Below are 25,968 nucleotides of genomic sequence, written 5' to 3'. Positions count from 1 at the left end.
TTTCTGAGGATTTTCTCCACTTTTTTAGTTTTATTCATTGAGAATTTTCTCCAATTCTTTTTTTGCTTTTATCAAGTGTAAACCATATAAAACAATTTACCAACACCAAGTAGGATAAACTGATATAGTATCTACTGAAGAAGGTTCCATTTTAGAAGAGAACCAAATAAACTTCGTCTTTCATACTAAATTATTAATTTGAGACCTCATCATACTATTAAGAATCATAAAAACTGAAAGCAACAACTCGTCATACTACTAAGAATCATAAAAACTGAAAGCTGGTGAAGAAAACTTATTAATCTTCAAATTAATCGAGCATATACGTAAAAGGTACATTAGGAAATCTAATTTTGTATACACAACAGATTATGCACAGAGCTAAACAGTTGGTAACCAAGACAATTAAGGTCATTTCCAAATATTAGCTCAGAATTTGAGAGAAAATGTAGAATCTAAAAAAAAAGGTCAAAGTATATGAAGTTAATCCAGGACTTCTCCATGTATATCATACCTCAAAATTTTATCATGTCTGCTGCATACTAAAAATTCAAAATTCCAAAGCTATCTTCTTGAATAGCTTGTCATGATATTATTTATCTCCAGCTAAACAAGTGAGAGATTGAATTAATTGATAGAATACTGGAATTCAAAAAAAAAAAAAAAAAAAAAAGCATCTTTGCATGCCCCAATCACCATATAAAATAAGATAAGGCTCTTGCTCCAGATTTTGCTGTTTGCTTTATCACTTTAGTTCTCAGACTGTTTTATTACTTTTTGCTTTTAAATGCTTTGTTTAGTGTCACCATTCTATATTTTGATTTTAAAATGGCATGAAAGCTAATTAAGGCAAATATAAATTTTCCTCAACTGAGAGAGACCTCACGTTTTAATTATTTGTGAAAGTGAGTTAATTTGGAATATATATATATATATATATGTACATGCAGGGGCAATATGTAGGGGTATATATATTTATATAATAAATTAGATATAATTTAGATATATACTAAGTACTATCAAGTTTGTATGGACATCCATTGTAAAAATTGTATATATGATTGTGTTTGTGGATGAGGTGAAAATAAACAAAAAATTTGAGCGACTAATGGCCTTGGTAAACAAGAGAGGTGAGAATTGTTGATGGCAGCTCTTGGCTTGAGGGGAAATCTTGACTAATCCACTTGATAAACAAGAGAGGTAAGAATTATTGATGGCAACTTTTAGTCCGCGGCCGCGGGGCACAAGAAGACATAGGGTTTGAGATGGCACCAAAATATTAAACATGCAATAAATACCACTCTATGGAACCTAACTACTCTGATTACTCATAGCCATAAAGGTAACTTCTTGCCGGGCTAGGCTTCTTTATTGAATTTCTCTCCATCATACCACAACATACTTAAGTGGAAAATTATATATGTTTTGGAAATCAATATTGTTCATAAAATAGTTCATCCCTTATGTTAACTATACACCAATTTTTTATCATTTGATTAATCATTCCAATTTTTTCTCTAATTTTTACCAATTTTTTACTATTAAAATGTAAATTGAATGTCACGATACTCTCAAATAAATGTCATTTTTTTTATTATGTTGCTCTATTCATTAAAATAATAACATAACCAAATGATTTTACAAAATTATAGTATTTCATATATAAATAAATAGAGAGAAATTTAATCGAGAGGATTCTAACCTGTTTTTTGCCCTGTCTTATAGGCTGCTAGTTAGGGCATATGGAACGCTAAGACTAAGGACAAGGAATTGATTTAGTTGGCTAGACTAGCTGCTGTATAGCCTTATAGTCCCATCAAAACGGCCTTGTCTGAAACAGCGTTTGTTAGTTGAATTTTTTTTTTTTTGGTTCGAGACTTCGAGTTTGTTATCGATGCATATACGGAACTTGCTTGTATGTATAACACGGACTGTGGGCAGGAACGGTTGCAGGTCCTAGCGATTTGTGCATTTTATACACTGCGTAACCTTTTTGCACATTGCGTAATTTTATTTGCATAACGTGTACTTTATTTGCACAACGTCGAAGCAAACTTTTTTTGCACACTCTTTAGTACTTTTAGTTTCTTATCTCTAGGATCTTGGCCTATTTGATCCTTTATGTATTACTATATACCGATTTAGTCCATTATCTTTATGAAACAAATCCAACATAGGATATGTAACGGAAAATTAGAAAATCGTATCAAAATATTTTAAAAAAATATTTTGGTCCCTTTATCGTTGTGGTCGGACCCAATTTAGTTTTTTATGTTTCACTATGTACCAATTTAAACCCTTATATTTACAAAATAAAGTCAATGTAGGACCTTTAATAGAAAATTGGTGAACACTAATGAGTTAAAACAAAAAGGAGCAAAATACAGAAAAAAAAAAATCCTTGGGATAGAAATTCATGGAATTGTGACTGGGGTTTGTAGATAATTTTCTTTATAACATGCTCAATTTTGTTTCAATGGTATATGTACTGTGCAAAGCAACACCACCATTAGGGTTGCCTAATTTTTCATTGAAATTCTTTTATTGGTTTTGCTTTAAGGAAATAATGGTTTAATTTGTTAGGTGGTGACGTGTAATCGATCAAATTAGTAGGCGGTTTAATTTGGTAAGGGACCATAATGGTCATTTTCAATGACGTGCACACTACCAAGTCCCTTAACGTTTATTCAATTTTCTATTACATTGCTTTCATTTTGTAAAGTATTGGTAGATAGTTATACATAAAGAACCAAATTGGTCAAAACTTGAAAAATAAGAGACCAAAATAATTATTTTTCCCTACGAGATTGGTTCAAAAATTAGAGTTTTTGGGTTCAAATCTCACTAAATATAAATTCAGTTCTTATTAATCCCACCATTATGGTAACTTTTAAGGCTTAGTCATGTGTCCCACCATAATGTACTAAAGAAATTTTTTTCGTGGTTTAACATATACTATTTTTTTAAATAATTTTTTTGATACATAAATATATTTATCATTATTTAGTTATGTAAAGTATTTAAATATCATAAATTATTATGGAAAATAAGAAATCATACATTTTGTAAAAGTAATTAAAGTTGTTTCTATTGTTGTTTGACAATTTCTTGTCGTGCATTAATTGCTGATAAAATGTTAATAATGCACTAGTATGCATTAATTGTTAATAACATGTTTATGATGCACTATTCATTAATAAAATTAGAAACTACATAAAATAATATTAATAAATTTACACTTTTTAGTTTCTTATACTAATAATTTAAAATAGTTAAGTATTCTACGGAAGAATAACTATAGATGAAGTGCCAAATAAATTGTTAATAAGCATAAAGAAGAAAAGAAAATGAAGAAAAAGAGAAAATATAAAAAAAAATATTTATACTATATATTTAATTTTTATTTCTAGTAACAAATAATGTATAACAAGAATTTGTTAAGATCCATCCTTTAGAAGAGATTGTTGTTATGAGATTTTGAGATAAGTCACTTACTTTTGAAAGACACGGGACTTGAGCTGACTTTTAAAGAATTTTGTATGCTAAACTTAAACTGCTTAACCTGGCCTACCATCGAAGGCAAATGGCCTTCCTTTTACAATTGGAGGTACAACTTTTTTCCACCCGCCGGGGGAGAGTTAAATTAGAAATTACTTAGAATAAATATGTGTTTTATAATTTTTTTCATATGAAATTCTTAGCACATTACTATCAAAATTTATATTTCATAGTAGAAATTAGGGAAAATACCGGTTTTCATCCCCAAATTTTGGGGTAAGGACACATTTCGTCCCTCAACTTTTGGGCACGACACATTTGATGTCTGAATTAATAATTTTTTACCAATGTCATCCTCAAACGGCAATTTAGCCAATTTTAATGGAACTGATCACGTGAAAATCACATGACCGTTAAGTGAACTTAAATTACATTTTTAACAAAACCTGCCAGTTTCCTGCATGCAATCAGTCAACTTTTGGCAATTTTAACTAAGCATCCATCAATAAACACTTGAGTCCCGTACGTAAGGGGGGGAAAAAGCTAAAAATAAGGAAAAAATGAAAAATAGGCAAGAAAAGAAATAACCAGCATGAAAAATGAAAAGGGATAATTTCACAAACATCCCTTGAGATTTTTAATAGTTACAAAAAGCTCCCCTCAAAATTTAAAAATTACATATACTTTGCATACTTTTACTATTTATATAAGAGCAAATTATTTGAGCAGCCATTGAACTATCTGAATAGTAAAAATTTGGCCCTTCAATTATTCATAACATAGTTTTACCCATTGAACTAGTATGTTTTGTATTTAACATAAATTAAATATGTGAAAGTTAAAAAAAATAATAAATTGTCCATAACATACCAACTCTTTATGGGAAACTGGCAGGTTTTGTAGTATATTTTGTACCAACTCTTTATGGGAAACATACCAGCTCTTTATTGGAAAAATTGGGTAAATAGCGCCTAAAGGAAAACTAGTATGTCTTGTATTTAACATAAATTAAATATGTGAAAGTTAAAAAATAAATAAATTACCCATAACATACCAGTTCTTTATGGGAAATTGGTAGGTTTTGTAGTATGTTTTGTACCTGCTTTTTATGGGAAACGTACCAGCTCTTTATAGGAAAAATTGGTTAAATAGCGCCCAAAGGAAAACTAGTATGTTTTATATTTAACATAAATTAAATATGTGAAAGTTAAAAAAAATAATAAATTGCCCATAACATACCAACTCTTTATGGGAAACTGGCAAATTTTGTTAAAAATGTGATTTAATTTTACTTAACGGTCATGTAATTTTCACGTGACCAATTCCGTTAAAAATTGGCTAAATTGCCGTTTGAGGATGACATTGGTAAAAAATTATTAATTCAGATATCAAATGTATCGTGCCCAAAAGTTGAGGGACGAAATGTGTCCTTACCCCAAAGTTTGGGAATGAAAACTGGCATTTTCCCTAGAAATTAAGGAGGAGGAATACAAAATTTAAACAATAATAAGAAAAACAACAAGAAGAAAGGGAAACAGACAAATGGTCATTTGACAATATTCTAACAATGAGGGCATAATTATCTTTTTGCTACCCAAATACAATAGACTACTCATGTCATCATGGGGAATTTGCAGGTTAGGTTTCATGAACACATGGGACTATTTGTTACTAACACCTAATTACAAAGGAGGCAAAATGTAATTGAGCTTAAGTTTGATCTTATGACACAAAACTTTCATCCTGCCCCGGCTTATTGAAACGCATAGCATCATTTGATAACATTACCAAGACAAACATCATGATAGCTTTCGCCACAAAGGAATCCAAGACCAATTCTGGGGCTGTTCTAGACTTGCTAATTGAGATTCTTTCTTTTCAAACTCAAAATTGATAAACATAAGGTTTCTTAAAGAGGAAATAATATGATATGGTGTGGAACGTGACTATTGCCAAAAAAACTGGATGCGTGAAGATGTGTTCATTCCATAGGTCAGGCTTCTTAATTTGGTGTTATGATTTCCATCTTTATTGTCAACTTACAACAAAATTACGTGAAAGAAAAAAAAGCATAATAAGATTGACCTGAAAAATCATTTTTCTTCTTCACTTTTTTTTTTTTTTGGTTCAAATTGATCACCATCTTCATTCATATACCTAAACTCTGTAAGTTAGACTATTGGAGCTAAATTTTACACTAAAAATATATAATAACCGTTAGAATGCAGGAAGAAAGAAGAGCATATATAATAATGTTTAACATAATCAATTGATAAAAATCAATTGACGTACATGTCTATAGTTTCTTTCAGAAGGCCTAGATTTCTAGCCAACTTATATAAATTTTCTACTTGTTGGACTAACTTGCTAGTATATTCTTTCTGATATTTGAACACTAATGCTGCCTCTGACGTGCCTGCAACAATTTCTCTTGTAAAGTTCAATGTAGTTCCATCACAAACTGAAATAGGTCTTGGAAAGCTCATATTTTCTGGCTTTTGCCAAAGACTAATATTAATTTTCTGAGGATTTTCTCCACTTTTTAGTTTTATTCATTGAGAATTTTCTCCAATTCTTGTTTGCTTTTGTCAAGTGTAAACCATATAAAACAATTTACCAACACCAAGTAAGATATACTAATATAGTACCTACTGAAGAAGGTTCCATTTTAGAAGAGAACCAAATAAACTTCGTCTTTCATACTATATTATTGTTAATTTGAGACCTCATCATAGTATTAAGAATTAGAAAAACTGAAAGCAAGAACTCATCATACTGCTAATTAGAATCATAAAATTTGAAAGCTGGTGAAGAAAACTGATTAATCTTTAAATTAATCGAGCATATACGTAACAGGTACATTAGGAAATCTAATTTTGTATACACGACAGATAATGCACAGAGCTAAACAGTTGCAAACTAAGACAATTAAGGTCATTTCCAAATATTAGCTTAGAATTTGAGAGAAAATGCAGAATCCAAAAAAAAAAAAAGTCAAAGTATATGATGAAGTTAATCCAGGACTTCTCCATATATATCATACCTCAAAATTTTATCATGTCTGCCGCATACTAACAATTCAAAATTCCAAAGCTATCTTCTTGAATAGGTGAGGATGATGCAGCATATCCCTTCTCATGATATTATTTATCTCCAGCAAAATAAGTGAGAGATTGAATGAATTGATAGAACACTGGAATTCAACCAAAAAAAAAAAAAACAGCATCATTGCATGCCCCAATCACCATATAGAATAAGATATTAAGGCTCTTGCTCCAGATTTTGCTGTTTGCTTTATCACTTTAGTTCTCAGACTGTTTTTTACTTTTTTTGGTTTTTAAATGCTTTGTTTAGTGTCACCATTCTATATTTTGATTTTAAAATGTCATGAAAGCTAATTAAGGCAAATATAAATTTTCCTCAAATGAACCTATCTTTCTTTAATTTCCAAGTCCTACTACATGAGTTATACTATACTTTCAAATGTATATGCAATTATATTCATAGTGTGCATTTAACATTTTATCATTGTTCATGTTCTCAATCACCTTTTTATCTCACATACATCATACCACAAAAAGTGCTACAATAATTATTCCAAATAATATTTCAAATAATACCGTATCCAAACAGACCGATATGGAACATCATATTTGTGATTTGATGAATACGAAATATGATATTTTGTCCGGTCTTCTTTTTATGACAAAAATAACAGAGAAGGAAGAGTTCACGCTCTTATGATTTAGTGCCCACTATTATTATACGAGTAAAGCAAAGATTACATAAAATGTACTTTCTACAGTCCAATTATGTAATTTGCACATTGGATGCTTTTGTACACACAAACAAAAGAACACTTCAAAATTCAGCTAAGCAATAACAAACGATATATAAGTTCCTTTTTGTCATTTGAAATTCTATGTTGAGAATGATTTCAAAAATCATCAAGTGGAAAGAATTTTTTTAAAACATATTAAGTCAATCTATTGTCAAGCTTTGTATGTAAAAAGATCACCCTGAAATTTTGATGTGATAATGCAATCAAGCAAAGGAAAAGGGATCTTTAGCTAAGCAAAGCGATCAAGCATGAGTTCACATTCAAGAACACAACCCAGGAAGTTATGTAGTGTAAGTAAGGAAGGAACTTTTTGACCATTGCATTAGTTATTAACTATGTTGATCCTGATATCCAAACCTAGGAAACTTTTAACCCTTGTATAAAACAAACCAAATAAAAAAAGATTGTGCTTCAAGTTCTCATAACTAAGTATTTATGTTTGTTCACTATAATGGAAAGTGAACTAAAAATTACAGTTAGATAGTTAGCCACATTAGTGCTGAGAATAAGTACAATCAAATCCTCACTGATTCATTGACTTGGCAATGTATAGTTAGTTAAGCAAATCAAATCATATGATATTACTTCTTTTTCCTTTTTTTTTCTTTCTTAATAAGTTAAATCGATTGTTAAGAAATCTACCATATAATATGAAGAGCTGCATGAAATTACCGTGTAGTATTTGATTCAACCAATTCTAATGACTTAGCATTTACACTAAATGGAAAAAAAAAAATCTCAACAGAAAGAGGATAATTTTACTCATTTAATCACGATCTTTACATAAAGGGATACCATAATTGACATTGATAAGAATAGTACATTATATATTCAATGATTCTAAAAATAAAATATTCAGAAAAGCGTATTTTTGTCCTTCATATATATAGATACTCGTGATTCTGAAAAAGCTGAAGAATCCTTTCAACAATCTTTCCTATGCTGCAACAACAAAGATAAGAATAAAATCACAAGATATTCTTGGGTATCCCGTTTGTATAATTCAGAGTTTCTAACGCAACCAAAGCTTCCAATTCTAAATAAATCCAAGTTCAATGAGATTCGAATTCAAGATGGGAATTGACAAAAGTCAAATCATGAAAATAGCATATTTCAGAAATAAAGCATCAATCCTTTAAGAAAAATTCTTTGAATAAACAAACCATTAGAATTTGATGGTACATTCAGGTATCAAAACAAATCAACTATATGGATGAGAAAAGGAATAAATTGTTCCCCTTAATAAATATACAAAAAATACACCCTGTACTCGTGCAATAATAATGAATTAACAAATCTTTTCACCAATGTAGCTGAGGACAATGCCCTTTTGTGGTATATGTGTTGCTGGTTTTGTAGATTGGTCCCGTATTAGTGTTCTAGTTTAGAGCCAATCTAGGACTAATATAAGAAGGTAGTTGTCGATACGATGGACCTAGTCCTACTCTATACTATCGGGAGGGGGTGACCCAACGAGGTCAAAGAGGAAATTCGAGGGGACTGAACCACTACTGATCTAGATGGATGCCTACGCATCTGCTAGCGAAATATTCCAGAAAGTCCTGAATTTTTAGAATGCAAGCCAAGGGATTCGATCCCTTGATTTACACCCCAAGTAGAATCTTAAGGCTCTTTTAGTAGCCAGCTACTCTAAAAGTAGTAGGTTAGATCGGATTAGAATGTGACTTCACTTATATTGTGTTCAATTAGGAGTTTAGGTATATTATGCATTACAAAAGAAAAAAGGAACAAACATGATTATATTATACAGTAGGACAATATAATCATTGTAGCATTGTCCTGCTGTAAGTTTTTAATTAAAACTAGTAAGTATATGCCTGAAAGATAAGTTTTAGTCAGAAATAGTAATTTACATTTTGAGTAATTTAATTTACTTATTATTTGACAAAATTTACTTATGTTTAAATTAAACTTACTAATACTAAAAGTAAAAACTGTACATATTTAAGGAAAAAAGTTACCAGATTCTGAAAACGGTTTTGGGTTCTTGAGACACTTTCGGGTATCATTTCTTTAAAATCATCTGCCTTCTTCTTACTTAGTTCTCAGTTCCAACGATACGATTGAATTCCCAGGCAAAGGTTTCCACTTTGGTCCACACTTTCTCTTGGTTACAATTGAATAAATTTTCTCACTTCAAAATTTTCATCTTTAGTTCACACTTTCCCTCTATCCTTTCTCATCGATTGCCTGTTTTTGGGTGCTGCCATATGCAGACACATTAAAAAGGGAGCATCTGTTACTTTGATTCGACTCATCATTTACGTTGGGAATAGGGTCCTCCGGGTGGCCAATTATTAAATTCTCCGAATCTGATTCTGTTTTTTGGGTGTTGATCGGCTGTTTTTGGGTGCTGCCATATGCAGACACAATAAAAGGGTTAGCGACGGTGGTAGCCAACCAAAGAGCATATGAAAAATAGCAGTGATGAGGTTAGACCATCATGTCCTCTTGAAATCGTTTGATTATATTTCTGTAATTTATTTATATTTCATTTGTTTTGTTTATCAAGATTTTCTTGCGAAATCGAGGCTGAGAGTTTGAAGATTTTGTTGCAATTTTGGGGCTGAAAATATCCACTGAAACATCTAGGAAATGGTTGTAATTTTGATTGTCTACGGGTAAAATATGCTTAATAGCCATATGAAACATCTAGGAAAGGACTTGAGACTAGGCGTTTAAGTTAAATGTGATTAATTTGTGAATGCATATAAGATGTTTGGTGAAATGTCAAAGAGAAATTTGTGTGTTATTTATATTACATTTGTTTTGTTTGTCAAGATTTTCTTGCGAAATCAAGGCTGAGAATTTGAAGCTTTTATTGCAATTTTGGGGCTGAAAATGTCCATTGAAACATCTAGGAAATGGTTGTAGTTTTGATTGTCTACGGATAAAATATGCTTAATAACTATATGAAACATCTAGGAAAGGACTTGAGACTAGGCGTTTAAGTTAAATGTGATTAATTTGTGAATGCATATAAGATGTTTGGTGAAATGTCAAAGAGAAATTTGTGTGTTATTTATATTACATTTGTTTTGTTTGTCAAGATTTTCTTGCAAAATCAAGGCTGAGAATTTGAAGATTTTATTGCAATTTGGGGGCTGAAAATGTCCACTGAAACATCTAGGAAATGGTTGTAGTTTTGATTGTCTACGGATAAAATATGCTTAATAGCTATATGAAACATCTAGGAAATGACTTGAGACTAGGCGTTTAAGTTAAATGTGATTAATTTGTGAATACATATAAGATGTTTGGTGAAATGTCAAAGAAAATTTGAGTGTTATGATTGCTACTCTGTGCGGGTGAGAAAATTAAAAGTTCTAATTGCCAAATGGACTGTTACTATAGTTACTCTGTGCGGGTGAGAAATTTCTTTTTAATCAAATATAATAATGGCCCCATGAGTGAAATAATATATTAGATCAAATAATTGAATTAACTATTATTACAGGTAAGGGGCACTTTTGGAATCAAATGAGATTCTCGCATCTAAAATCATTTTTTTATTGCTGCCTTTTTTCTTTTGAATTGGGTAAATTGCTACAAGCATATGTTTTAAGGGAAGTTAGTGATATTTTCAAAACTTTTGGAAATGGCAGTCAAATTGTTAAAAATCTGATGGGAGGCTTCTTAAATTACTCCTTTTTAAGCACACCATTCACTTTCAGCCGGCACATCCTAAAAAATATCTGCACCGCAGTCCGCATTTGGGAAATTAATTCAAACCAAGATATCCGAAATATTTCCCCTAAGAATTACTTTGGATGCAAATACTAAAACTCTAAACAGAAATAATGTTTATGATTCTTTAACAAGTCAAGAAATAGATGGACCAACCATTTTTATGGATCAAAATTTGTACTTACCAGTATGTTCAGCTTGCCGTCGAAGGTGGAAGAGACGTTCTTCATTAGTTCCTCTCTTTCTGTTCTTGAAGCCAAATCGCAAGTTGAACCATAGACTTTGAAACCCTTTCCTCCCCATTCTTGCAGCCATTCATTAAGTTCCTTTTGGTTTCTTGAACATGTGTATACTATGGCTCCAAATCCTGCTAACGCTTCCACTATGGAATGCCTGAAATTTTGGGTCAAATAGTTAAATGGGGACACGCATTTTGAATGTTGCATTAAAGCTACTAGGAACATAATCGCACATATATACTAGAACAAGTGAAGGAAGCAAGGATTTATGTATACGAAACGAGATATGACCGTGATTGAGTAGGTTTTTCTGCTCATTTAAAGCTGTCCAATTGGTTCTTAACAGTTAACATACCCTTTTGAGGAGTGAATGAAAAAACTAATGTTGAAATGAATTTACTAATTTTTTGATATAAATATAAATACCAGGAACTATATTTGAAGAAATTTGCTTACCCAATGCCTCTGGTGCCACCAGTAACAAGGCAGTCATTCCATTAAGAGACCACCTACCACTCAATTGTTCACTTGCCATGCTTTCAATGGCTTCCGACTGGGTTGAGAAAAACGCAAGCTGGAGGGAAAGAAATGACCAGATAGATTTCTTATCATGACAAAGATGCAAGGATAGATTATACCTGTATATGTACGCTACTTGTTAAACCACAAAAAGTACTTAAGATTTTGTGAGATGGGCGGTTAGAGTTTTGAATCTTGCCTTCTATCAATTATCACTTTATGTAATTTTTTTAAATCCAATAGGTGTCAAAGGGCATCCGTCTAATTCAAAGGTAATTTAGTCTCTTTCTATTCCCAATAATCCAGTTGGAATTGTTAGTAAGTATTCATAATATACCTGTATAATACATAATTATAGGTATAATTTAAATTTTTTATTTATATATTTTAAAATACTATGAAAAATAGTTTGACTTTTCACATAATCTTGTAAAATATGTAATAAAATTTTGTCGTATTATAAGCTTTTAATCATTTTCAATTTTTGAAAAGTTTGAAAGTTTGAATAACAATAACAACAAATCTTCCTAGTTATATATAGAATATTACTTGTTTATATATCAAAATTTTTATAATTTAACACCTATGAATATAATGAGATGATAAAGTTTTAATAAATTTACATCTGAGACACAAGAAATAATAAGAGTAAAAGCCTAAACAAAATGAGAAATAATATAATAATAAAAATGACAAAATTAGTATAACAATTGATATAAGAAAATCAGCATGATCTCGATTTTTTCCCTTGGGAGATTGTTCATAAGAATAGGATCCAATAATTATAAATGAAAATCACATGCATGTATAATCTATTGTATAATTTAAATTAAATTTAGTTCACCTATAAAATGGTCCTAAAATAATTAGTACACTATGATATATGTTATTTTAACAACAAATTTTTTTTTTTTACTAAAAGTCTAAAATATCCATGATATATGTATAAGGGATATTTTACCATATTTGTATCTCGTATCTAATCATGAAAGTTAATTTGAGAAAAACTATTTTTGACAATAGAATTATTTTGAATTTAACCAACAAGTTGAGATTTTTTAAACAATAAAAGTGAAATATTTTGGGAACTTAGTTGTTTATTTTCCCATAATTAAAAATTTAAAATATGACAAACATATTTTATAAGGTCATATGCAAAAAAAAAATTTCATAGTATATTTAAAATGCTTCAAACATATAACATTTATAAATGATACGTACAATTGTGTATCATATATTTACATTGCGAGTAATTACAAACTATAATACTAAGCTTCAATTATTAATAAAAAAATCTTAGCATGATTTCAAATAAACTTCCTAATACTTGTTTCATATAAGTTTCTTTAAGTAAAATAGTAAATTTATGCCACAAACTAGTAAGTTTTGATGATTAACCAAATTTACTATTCTATCAACAATATTTACTATTAATCTATAAAAACTTACTATTACTTGAACTAAATTTACTCTCCAAAAACTAAGTTTCAGATATAGAGTAGTAATTTACTTTAAAAAAAAGTTAGTTCCATATTTATTCAAGTTTACTTTTTGAGACATAAAAGTTACTAATATATTGAGTTAACTTACTATTTTTTATGTAAAACTTACTAACCAAAATTTTGGGTACTATTTTATTTAAATGACCAGTCGCTAAAAGTATTTTTACCTGTTATATCAGGTAAAAATAGTTTCGTTACCATAACTATCATTACTTCAGACTTTTCTGCCAAGGTGGAACCTCCTATGACCGAGAATACGAACTTATTCGAACATTTATCAAAACTCATGACTCGCCATATTTTGAGACAAATCACTACAAGAATAGCAGAAGGGATCATATAATATAATGACTGCGACTCCTCAGGGTTTCTCGCGCAATGTGATGTTGCCACTTTGATGCGTATATTGCCGCCGGTGAACTGGTCTAATCGGTGGTTAGAATTGTCACCAGAAGCCAACAGTTTCCTTTTATTCCTGTCTGGTTTTCGTTCTCGATCCTTCCCTCTGATCCAAGTCCAACCATTTCTTTCTTTGAAACTCTACTTAGCTACACTACAGTACGGGGGAAGAATATGTGTCTTCAACTTTTATTTTATTCTCCCACTTAATTAGACTAAAAAAAATCGAAATCCTGTGATCTTTAAGGGGGCATGTATTGTTAGTTCTACATAAATTAAAACGATCATTTGCGTAAAGATCAACTACATTTTAGCGAAATTTGGTAATTCAAAGTTCGGCCATCCTAAAGGGAAAAAAGAAAAACAATTGCTCCGTTCTTGCGATTTTTTTTAGGGTTAAATATAGTAAACCCTTTAACTTTATATTTAGTTGCACTTTACCCCTTCAACTTTACATTTTGTTGCAAATTTGTTATTTTTTTGAAACGTAATTGTAATTTGCAAAGCTCATTTGTAGGGATAGTTATAGGATTAGTTGAGTGATAAATATTTCTTAATTATAAAAATATAAAATTGTATTAAAATAGCATACGAATGAGCATTTATTTTTAATTAAAGAGTAAAAAAATTTAAAATATAAATAACAAATTATAAATGATTTATGAAGTAAATAATGAAAAAATTTTAAATTTTAAAATTGACTGGTGATAAGATTAGTTATAATTCATTACTTTTTATGTATTAAAATAAATATAAAAATTTAGAAAAAGAAATTAGAAGTTTGGAACGCATCGAAAGACTTTTCCTAAAACCCTGCAATACATAGAGATATAGATTCCGTGCTCTCTTCTTTTTAGGTCCATTCTTCGTTCAATCCCTCCCCCACATTTTCACACACCCAATCTACCCACAGACAGACACCCACTCATAACGAAGAAACAATAATGGCCGGAAGCGGTGTCGTAACGGTCTATGGCAACGGTGCAATCACCGAGACCGCAAAGAAATCCCCTTTCTCCGTCAAAGTAGGCCTTGCCCAAATGCTCCGTGGCGGCGTTATCATGGACGTTGTCACCCCCGAGCAGGCCCGCATCGCCGAAGAGGCCGGTGCATGCGCCGTCATGGCCCTCGAGCGTGTCCCCGCCGACATCCGCGCCCAGGGCGGCGTCGCCCGCATGTCCGACCCTCAGCTCATCAAAGAAATCAAGCAAGCCGTTACCATCCCCGTAATGGCCAAGGCTCGTATTGGCCATTTCGTCGAGGCCCAAATCCTCGAGGCCATCGGAATCGATTACGTCGACGAGTCGGAGGTCCTCACCCCTGCCGACGACGAAAACCACATAAATAAGCATAATTTCCGCATCCCTTTTGTCTGCGGCTGCCGCAACCTTGGGGAAGCCCTCCGCCGCATTAGGGAAGGAGCCGCCATGATTCGTACCAAAGGGGAGGCCGGCACCGGTAACATCATCGAGGCCGTCCGCCACGTCCGCTCCGTGATGGGCGATATCAGAGTCCTCCGAAACATGGACGACGATGAGGTCTTCGCGTTTGCCAAAAAAATTCAGTCCCCGTATGACTTGGTGATGCAGACCAAGCAATTGGGGAGGCTTCCGGTGGTCCACTTTGCAGCCGGAGGAGTTGCGACGCCGGCGGATGCGGCGCTGATGATGCAGCTGGGATGTGACGGGGTGTTCGTGGGCTCAGGGGTGTTCAAGAGCGGGGATCCGGCGAGGCGGGCGAGGGCGATTGTGCAGGCAGTCACGCATTATAGCGACCCGGAGGTGCTGGCGGACGTGAGCTGCGGGCTTGGTGAGGCTATGGTAGGCATTAATCTTAATGATGATAAGGTTGAGAGGTATGCGAACCGCTCTGAGTAAATTATGTGGTGATGTGATGACAGGGAAGAAAAGACCTGATTGAATTGGATTTCTGATAGTATTAGTCATTATAGCCTGTGAGATGAGGGCTAAAGGAACCTCTTTCATGCGTAGACCAACAGTTTACTATCTGTAGTTTAGCTTCCTTTACTACCATTTGTGTTGTTAGGTTTCGATGTTTCGTATGATTGGAATTTGTAAGTATGTTTTAGTTGATTGATTTTTTTTTTTTATTTAATTTCTCTCTGTTTCAGCTCGTAGTAGACATATTATCCCAGTATTTGATTTCCTTCTTTAGTTGTAAAACGGATATGTGATGCTCAGCCTTTATGGTAATCATACAACGAAGGTGATACGGTTTCTTCAAATGGTCATTGGGCTTGACTAACCCTTCAAGGATTGGAAGCTTATTTGCAGAGTGAGCGCCTTGTTCTGTTGACTCCCTGTTTATTTCGCTTTTTTAGGTTTTGAGATGTTTTTGCACTGGGATTCTTGCCGAATGGATGTTTAATTTGTGGGTTTGGGTGGATCAGTGGGGTAGCTTTTGAGTGTTGCATGTTTCATGCTTTGTACTATCTGTTTCCGGATTGATTACACATCATGTGCTTCATGTTATTTGGATGTTTTGCATGTGTTTTGGGATTCAACGCTTTTTGTTGAATGGATGTTTTGCACTACTATGAACAATTCGTGGGGTTGGTTCCTTAGCGTTATAAAGGAAAGTTCTTCTAAACTATTGCTGCGTGAAATTCTGGATGCACGTGAAATTAGAAATGTGATAACTTTGCAATTCATTCTCATTCATGATGAATTTCTTCGATTCTATATAGAATCACAAATTTTTTCGTTCAGCAAGAAAACATTCTTTTTTTGTCATATTGATGGCTTTTGCCTTTAAGATTATCTACATGTCGGTGGTTAGTATTATTGACAAGGTTAGAGGTCATAGAAAACGTTACTAATTTTAGGAGAAATTATGTATTGTAAAAATGGGTTAATAATTTTCTATTAAGCATAACTACTGCATACAAAAGGAAAAGAAATTTTATTTTATTTTATTTTATTTTGCTTTGATTAGAAGAACTTGTACTAGTAATAAAAGAAATTTCAATTCAACAATCAACGTGCACATGATTACAGTAATTTTTTAGTTATTTAGACTAATATATGCCATAAAGTAGTCAGATTTAGTCGTTTGTGAATTCATAATTTTAATAGCTTACATAAAATTCATCTATAAAAAATTATGATGATTATAAAATGACATTTTGTAATAATTTACATACCATTTGCCAATAAAAAAATAGTTTGATAGAAAACATACGGATAAAAATCCATAATGTAAATGATACAAAGTATGTTTGAAAGTCATAGAACCTAACATATGGGTAATTTTACTATAATTTTCAAACATTATGCTATGTTAATACAACTTTAATTTTTATACTTGTGACCCAGAAAATAAATTTATTAAGATTTTTCATTTTATTAAATTCATAGGCATTAATATATGCAAATTGTGTACCATTTTATTATATTCATAGGTGTCAATATATGAAAATTGTGATGTATAGATAAGTGCAATTCTATATATTACTCGAAAGATTTGTTGTTACTATCATCCAAACTTTCTAACCTTTCACAAATTCAAAAATAATTCAAAATTTATAATATCACAAATTATTCTTACATATTTTATAAGGCCATATGCAAAACAAAAAAAAAATTCATGGTATATTTAAAATGCTTAAAACATATAACATTTATAAATGATACGTATAATTGTGTATCATACATTTACATTACGAGTAATTACTAACTATAATACTAAGCTTCAATTATTAATAAAAAAAATCTTAGCATTATTTCAAATAAACTCTCTAATACTTGTTTCATATAAGTTTCTTTAAGTAAAATAGTAAATTTATGCCACAAACTTGTAAGTTTGGATGATTAACCAAATTTACTATTCTATCAACAATATTTACTATTAATCTATAAAAACTTAGTATTACTTGAACTAAACTTACTCTCCAAAAAACAAGTTTCGGATATAAAGTAGTAATTTACTTCAAAAAAAATGTAAATTCCATATTTATTCAAATTTATTTTTTGAGACATAAAAATTACTCATTTATTGAGTTAACTTACTATTTTTTATGTAAAACTTACTAACCAAAATTTTATATACTATTTTATTTAGATGACCAGTATAACAGGTAATCAGGTAAAAACAGTTCCGTTACCGTAACAATCGTTACTTCAGACTTTTTCATACAGTAATAGATGAATAGATAATAGATAGATATCATGGATGCTTGGTCACTAGACTCTATTCGCAACTCCCATTCTGCTGCCTCAATTGATAGCCGTTCCTTACCCTACCACAATAACCTCCTTCTGAAATTGCTCCCTTCTTCTGAATTAAACCAATGATGAAGAAATAATTGTTAAGCATGTCTCTGCCGCTGAATGAAAACAGTACAGAACACAGTACAATTTTATCTGTTTTATCTGCTTTGTTGAATGAAATAATAGGAAATGCCATGAATGGCAGAATGAATTAATAACTGAAAGCTATTCTTTCCGGTAAAAGAGAAACATACAAAAAAATAGGAGAAAATGAACCTATACAGAAATATTTAGTACGTGAAAATGGTACACCATGCTTATCTATTGTATTATCATCTTGACCTCTGGACGCCAACCCAACGAGCATAATCGACCCACCTGTCAAGAAAGAGATGAGTACTTGAAAAGATAAGGAAATTATATCTATTGAATTGAGATGACACAAGGATCCTCACATCAAAGAGCCTAAAAAGGTGTTGCCAGTTCGCACAACAAAGCATATTGCACTAAGAGCAAGCTTGCGGTTGTGCAGCAAAGGTTCCAATATTCGCTGTTCGATAATCCCAGCAAGTATTTGGTACCTATCATATTAACAAATTATCATAAGCAACAAAGCAGATGAGCTACAACATCCTACAAAGTTGTTCAGGAATTGAATGCTTTATCAGATTAGGAGAGTCGTCTCCCGGACTTTCAGAGGATGTATCACATTGCCTTCACCCACAAATCGCCTTATTTTTTGTTCTTCTTTTAAAAAGTTTCCTTTTGCAGTTATGTAGTGGAGAATATAAGTGAGAGAAGGCGAAAATGGATGGGCCTATTTTAAAGCTAGTGATAAGACAATTACCAAGATTGCATGTAGTCTTTGCAGAAGTTATGAGATTGCATCAACTCTTAAGGGTCATACCAGATTGAGTAGATTCTGAAGTACCCCAGCGTTAGATTGATTAAATGGCACTTTGAAGGTGTTCACTGTGTGTATCTTGTAATCGTACATTCTAAAACTACCTAGTAGCCTATTCATGTGGGGCTTTTCGAGACTAAAGCAGCTTGCAGCATCTTAACAGTCTGACTCCTGTAATGAAATGATAGGTGGTCTGGCTAATTGCTATATCTAACTCCATCTGTTCCCGGGTTGGGTTAGGGAACCAAGAGGAGCATCAATACCGAGCTCCAGCACTGCATATTTAGATGCATGTCTGACCGCAGAATGTACTTGATGACATTTGTAGAGAGAAGCACCTTCGAATATACCTAGTGACTAAACTTGTTGGAAATCATGAGTGACAATCACACAACAGGGAGGGCTTAACACAACCTCAAAGTATTGAAGATAAGTGAAAAGCAGAGGATCCCCAGTCATGACAGGGTAAATTCAGTTTTAATCGCTAAAAGGCAAGTTTAGAACCATGTGTTAGATGGAAGCAGTAAACTGATGTACCTAAGGTTGCTAGAAACAGCCATATAGACGCCATACGCAGTGCAGGTTGACAAAATTGGCAGGTCCTCGGCTTCAGCAGCAAAGTTTTTATCAACAGCCTTTCGTGCATTTATTAGCAAGTTTGTGATGCCTGTACCAATCTGAGAACATGATGAAATCAACAAACACGGTATTGACAATTTGCTACAAGAAACCTTCATAAGCCTAAAGAAACACGGGACCAACATGGTATGCTACAAGAATACATACACATGCATGTAAAACTGAGCACAAACACTAATAAATAAGCAGTTGCCAGTGATTCTGAACAGAAACATTAAGAGACACTTCATCAAAGAACTCCAGTAAAATTAGTTTCCCTTCTAAAGTCTCAATAACATGGAAGTATTGCAATTAAAAGCAGGAGCTGCAGAGCAAAATGGATTTTATCCTATACGATGGATGATGGCAGTATAATGCAGCAGGTATAGGAAAAAGAATTCTTTAATTTTACCGTGTTGATCATACCTAATTGAGTAAGCCTAAAAGATATATGAACAGCAAAATTAATCAACCCTCTCAAAAATATCACAGAACAAAAACTTATTTCATCTCTGTTATACTCTTGAGTAATTGAAGTAGGTAGGGATCTTGTCCAGATGAACATATAATTTTGCTATTATTCCCATTCTTTAACTGCAGGCATATTCCTAAGTACAAACTGCAGCTCTTCCAAATCCTCTTGCTATACCAGAATGAGTAAACTGACATTCAGCAAGCTGGCACCTCAAATGCCCTTTATGTTGCTCATTCAAGCCCTCACAAGATACTTTGCATTACACAGTGGCACCAAGCAGAAGTATGCTTGTCCATACTGATTGACACCAATATTCAAGTGTGCATAACATGTCTATGTAGGTGCTGCACTAAACCCACGATAAGTAGTTGAAGTTGCACTTTTAGTATACCACAGTAGCATCTTGGAAACTGTAGAATTCCAAATTAAACATGAGCAGATGTGTCACTGAGACATTCAATGTTGTCTCCCAGTATGTATATTCTATATATTCCCTGACTTGAGAAGTAACAATCAAATCAACCCGAGGACACCAACAAATTTTCAATATTGGGCCGTTCTTCTAGGCCAGCAAATGGAACATCAGAAGAAACATCTAACTCCAACTATGGTACATGTCAACTTAACTTACCAGAGATGCACTGGTCCCAACACCGAAAAGCTCAGCACCATTTCTCTGCAGGGTAATCATGAGTAATGTTACTTTGATTTGAATTATTTTTTTAGAAGCCAGGCCTAGAGAGTCATGCATTATGCATTAGAAAATATACCACTATGGCACCAAATCTTTGTAATAATGTATAGGATGTGCCAGCCAAGGCAACCTGCAGACAGAAAACAAATGTAACAATAGTAACTATAACAATGACACTGCATCAACATTAATAAGACTAATAATAATAATAATATTTGTAACATTAATTACAAGGGGAGAAAACAAACATAATAATTGAAGTTAAAATGCAGAATTTGAAAGCTTAGCAGCAAAAGTGTCATTTATTGAACTCATCACCTGAAAAGCATTATCAGGACAGCCATAGAAGAACTTTTTGATACGTCCAGCACCAACTGCAAGAGGTGGACGCAGAGAAACAGTAGGTGCAGGAAGCCAGACTAGCATGAAATCTGCAACAAGGGCCATTACCTAAATAATCATCATAACAAAGTCAGGAATTTTAAGAAGAGAATGTTCTTATTTCTGCCAGACAATAGAGAGCAAGGCAGGGAAGTAACAAAAAGGTTTCAGACAAAGGAATATTACTACATTTAACTTACAAGGGCCACAATCTAAACCTTTCACATAAACATGAAATTCCATCTAAATCAATAAGCAAACAACATTCATGAACATCACCATTTTGACCCTCTATATGTTCGTTGGTTGTCAAACCTTCAAATAAGACAATCTGGATTAATCCAGCTTTCTCAACATTTCAATTCCAAAACGTCACCACGTGCTGAACCTATTCAATTGCTCACCATTGCCAACAACGTCAAACTCATAGGGAAGATTGGGATAAGCCCAGCAACTCAATAATATGTGTCCTAACAGTAGGACAGTGAAGATTATTTTGCAAAATGACTACAATGAAATGTTTATTCCAGTTAGGACAGGTCTTAACTATTTGCTTATGCATCCAATAGATTACTTTCTAGAACTGAGAACAATTTAAAGATATGTACATTTACCTCTAATATTTTGCTCTCATCCGATTGAAAATCTCTTCACACAATATTTGAAGCTTAATTTTCCAGTTCTTGGAAAGTTATGATCCTCGACAAAGGTTAATTTAAAGGAACAACTTGAAGAAGTTAACAGACAAAATTTCACTTAGAATGGAGTGAGCATCAAAAGTTTTCTTTCAATAGGAAAAGCAAGCCAAAAGTCTTTTAGAAACCATCTTTACTATGATAAAAGTCCTAGTAGAAAAGAAGCAGAGAGAGCTTTAGATAGGTTCCTAGCAATCCTTATGCAGTTATTGATCCCTAGTCCACTTTGAAGTTCAATAGCCGTGTAATATGCATGTTTTGTTCCTTCTTTTCAGGCATATTCTGCAGTTCTCAGAAAGTGAAGTTTCAAGCATTTGTATGCTGAGAGTTATGTTGAGTAAGAAACCAAAAGCTTTTATAGTTCAAGTCTAATAAAATCTTCCACATGCTTATGTGTACAGTTCAATATCGATGTCAGTCAACTCAAGTGTATCTACAGAATTATAGCAGTTCTTAACATACCCATGCCTTTCTTTTCATCATTCTTGATATTCTATTCTTTCTTAATCATATGATGCCAAACCATTTTGCTTTTCTCATATCGTTTTCAAAATCCTTCTCATTGGAATAGCATCAAATTACTCTAAAAAGAAAAATCAAAGAATGAAGATCCACACTTTTTTTTTTAAGCAAACAAAGTTCCACACTTGATGCAGTCAATTTTCATAGAGTATTTTTTTTTTTCAAATTGTACCATGGTAAAGCTCCAATACAGCATTGATTTTCAGTTGTAAGCCAATTATCAGATTACAACACAGGAACTACAAGGCATCAATTGTCTATTCTCAAATCACATTGTTGCTAAAGGAAATAAGACAGGAATAATTCATCACAAGATGCCAATTCAATTTATAGAGTATCCTAATGTTACTTTACCACTTCAAAATTGAACCAAGTGGTAGAATTCATATCCAGAAGGAATATCAATAAGGTTATGCCCTAAAGTAATTATGCCGAGCTGGTGAACATATAGGTTAGAGAAGAGAATCTAGAAGAGATAAACATACCACGTCAGCAAAGACAAAATCTAGCTCCTTGCTAAACTTCTCTCTGCGTTTTTTCAACTCTGCAGCAGTCTAGAAGCGCAAACTATAGAAATCAATCTCTACATATGCATTATAACTGCGTTTCAAAGCATCAATGAAAAAAGAAGGGAAAAAAAAAGCAGATAAAGATACATAATTTATATTTCACATAGTGACAAGCCAAGTAATAAAGATAGCATGAATGATTTATCCAAAAATGAGAATTGACTGGCCATTTGAGTTACAATGCAAATTCTTATTTATCAAAACTGATGAAAGGAGATCAAAATGGCAAAGACTAAAGGTGGATGGGGGTCAAAAGCATAATTCTTTTGACATGGTTGACATACATAAGAGCCTTCATTGCTGAAGAAAACTCCACCTAATTTCAAAAGTACCCAAATGCCACCAATAACAATCTTGGGCTTTCTCTACTGGTTACTTATTGCATTTTAGTTAGATGTCTCAGGCTATTTCAAAAAATTACGATGGAACTTCAACGCATTATCTTCCAAACCAGTTAATCCATTTAGATGACATAAAATCTCGTAAACATACCAGAAATTAACCTCTAAGTTTATGTAACAATCACCAAACAGAACTTAATCAAATATAAATTCTGGTAAAAGCATTTCTAAATCATCATCTCCCTCTCCTCCAAAAACAGGTAATAAACAAGCACTTGCTCTGTCCTCAGCGGTTCAATATAACCATTCTACTACAACAAAAGGTACCACAAACTATTACCTTGGCTCAACAGTAAAGATGGCATTCAGGAAATGAAAAATTAACGAAAAGCGCGCTTGAATAGGTGATTCACAAAAAGGGAACAATTATTAGACTATCGATCAGAGAGGGCATTGTACTGATTTTTGTTGATAAACATACTACTAAATTTGTTCCTTATGAACTAAACATCCAATCGAGCCCTTTTCACAAATAAGTTTACCTCTCAAATTTTGTTGACAACAATTGTAAAGATAGCAAGAAAAAGAAGTAAAACACAAGATTAAATAAAAAATAAGCTAAACCTTGGTGAATATCCCAACACCACATTCAATGCCAACTTTTGTCAAGAAAAGATCATCAGCTAGTAACCTTTCCTTGAACCCTCCAAAGTTAAGCAACCACCGCAGTAGCTGCGACTCCTCCAACTCAAAATACGTCGAAACAATAGAGCCCGGAACCCTCCCAGCTTCTATAGCAGCAGCCAAGTCCCTAGGAATGCTATCCAATGATCTCCCAACCTCAGCCAACGCCATCAAGGCTTCGACCTTGTTCTTTGCTCCTGCATCTCCACTGTCTTCCCCTCCTCCTCCTCCACTACCTCCACCACCACCACCTCCACCTGCACCTGCGCCACCAATGTCACCGGTGTCACCACTGCTGTTGCCGGTGTCTGTGCTCTGGTAATCTTTAAGGGTGCAGAAGAAGAGGGAAGGACAGGATTTTACTGGGGTGCGGAAGGAAGTTAGTTTAATTGAGGAAAATGGTGCGGACGAGGTTGTGGTGGTTTTATGAGTTAGTGAGGTGAAAGTGAGGTGAGTACTTAGGTGGTTATGGTGGCGGTGGAATGAGGAGAGGGGGAGGAGAGAGCTGTAGGTGAGGTTGGAGAAGCTGGTGGTGGCGGTTACCATGGTGGTTATCTGGTTGTCGCCTTCCTCTTTCTTCCTCTCTTTGACGAGAGGGACGGAGAGACTGAAATAAGTGTGTGAGTGTGTTGACGTGTTGGGTGGGATTTTGGTTGCTTGGTCGTGGGGAAGAGAGGACTGCATGTCAACTGTAACTGTAAGCTCTGTGGACTGTGATAATACAGTTGATGTTTGACTGAGAATTTTGTTTTACTTTATGCTTTCTTTTTTTGTTTGACCTTTTAACTTTGGGATGCCATTTTGGCAAACGGATTTACAAATTGGTTCTTAGGAACAAATAGCGGGCTGAGTGGATTGAACCTGTGGACCTTTCTTCGGGATTGGATGCCTAAGGAGAGGAGACCGCTCGAGCTATTTCGTGGGAACAAAAGATCAGCTACGTAAAGTGATAAATTTGTGGGAAGATTGAACCCCTGACCTCCAACATCATCAGATTGGTGATGATCACTAGAACCTCTGTCAAGATTGCAAATTTTATTCGTTACATTGTAAATTTTATCGCAACCTGATAACTACTGTTTCATTGCAACTTGATATGTAGCAGGTACGTGTAGTAGAATTGCAAATTTAAAGTAAAAAGAAAGATAACTCACCGTGTTCTCTTATTCCTTCCCCAAATGTTCTCTGGGGCCATATTATCTTTCACCAATGTTCTCTCACGATACATTTTTAGATGATTATATAATATTTTTAATAGTTGTAGCAGATTTATGTATTAATTTACTTTTTGTGATCGTGGTGAACTTCATTTACAATTGCTCAAGTGATTTTGATTTGATTTCTTTAGTGATTTTGTTCAACTTTAAGACTTGGATCATGGATTGAAGAGAAGGTTGGAAAAAAGGAGAATTCAAAAGGAGTTGGTTTTGTATAGATTGATTTGGCTTGATGCTAGTTTATTTCTGTATAAGTATGGTTTTCTAACGCTTGGGAAAGGAGAGATTGCAACATCGTGGTTGTGATAGTGGTACTTGAAATAATAGTAGTGGTTTTTGAAATAATAGTGGTTTAGTAGTAAAAAAATGGCATATGTCTAGCTTTGTTTCTTTTTTTTTTTCAAAAAAAAAAAAAAGAAGCCAAAAGAGAAAGGGGATAGTTTAGGATCTCCATTTAAAACTTATGCTATTTTTAACATTTCAATGGACAAATAATGAAAGCAAAGGAGTTAATATGGTATTTTTCAAATTTAGAAGATACTAAGTGATATTATTATAAACCTCAGGAAAGGTTCTAAAATTAGGCTTGAAATTTAACAATGAAATGGATCTCACATTCTTAAAGAAAGCAATGGAGTTTGAAGGCTAAAGTAATCATTCAAGAAATCCATTTTAAAGAGTACAAATTGGCATGATTAGAAAATGAAAAGATTAATCCACAGTCTTTTTGGAATTGGTTTGTATTCAAGAGTTATTATGAGGTAGAACACTCTATCTATCAAATGATTCCTTTGTACGGTAAGAAACTTCTTAATCTTTGAGAAAAGAAATACCAATTTTTTTATTAAAGTAACTTTTTCATCTAAATTGTAGATTTGTGTTGTCTAGTAAATGCAGGTTATACCATTAGCAATGCACTCATCCCTTCATGTC

At 33.1% G+C, this 25,968-nt stretch overlaps 2 protein-coding genes across 3 annotated transcripts; one reads left to right on the top strand and one right to left on the bottom strand.

Annotated features, from left to right (window-relative positions):
• Window positions 1-14,419: 14,419 nt before the first annotated feature.
• On the top strand, window positions 14,420-15,951 carry LOC113727143 (probable pyridoxal 5'-phosphate synthase subunit PDX1). The gene has a single exon (XM_027251149.2). The coding sequence runs from the start codon at window positions 14,651-14,653 to the stop codon at window positions 15,581-15,583; it is 933 nt and encodes a 310-aa protein (XP_027106950.1). The 5' UTR covers window positions 14,420-14,650; the 3' UTR covers window positions 15,584-15,951.
• A 1,855-nt stretch (window positions 15,952-17,806) lies between these two features.
• LOC113727142 (protein RETICULATA-RELATED 4, chloroplastic-like) lies at window positions 17,807-24,512 on the bottom strand. 2 transcript variants are annotated; one of them, XM_072075663.1, is made up of 9 exons: window positions 23,759-24,512; window positions 22,710-22,778; window positions 20,945-21,076; window positions 20,703-20,756; window positions 20,564-20,608; window positions 19,377-19,516; window positions 18,391-18,516; window positions 18,233-18,313; window positions 17,807-18,002 (listed from the first exon to the last, which is right to left on the bottom strand). In XM_072075663.1, exons 1-8 carry the CDS (start codon window positions 24,500-24,502, stop codon window positions 18,268-18,270), a joined length of 1,356 nt encoding a protein of 451 aa, XP_071931764.1. In that variant the 5' UTR covers window positions 24,503-24,512; the 3' UTR covers window positions 17,807-18,002; window positions 18,233-18,267. The 2 variants fall into 2 exon arrangements, with proteins under 2 accessions (XP_071931764.1, XP_027106949.2); XM_027251148.2 differs by lacking the exon at window positions 17,807-18,002 and having other exon boundaries at window positions 18,083-18,313; window positions 23,759-24,511.
• Window positions 24,513-25,968: the final 1,456 nt, after the last annotated feature.

Source organism: Coffea arabica, chromosome 2c, assembly GCF_036785885.1.
Source record: "Coffea arabica cultivar ET-39 chromosome 2c, Coffea Arabica ET-39 HiFi, whole genome shotgun sequence".
In the NCBI taxonomy this organism is placed as follows: domain Eukaryota; kingdom Viridiplantae; phylum Streptophyta; class Magnoliopsida; order Gentianales; family Rubiaceae; genus Coffea; species Coffea arabica.
Note: the sequence above shows the minus strand (reverse complement) of the source record. Positions and strands in the feature narration are given on the sequence as shown.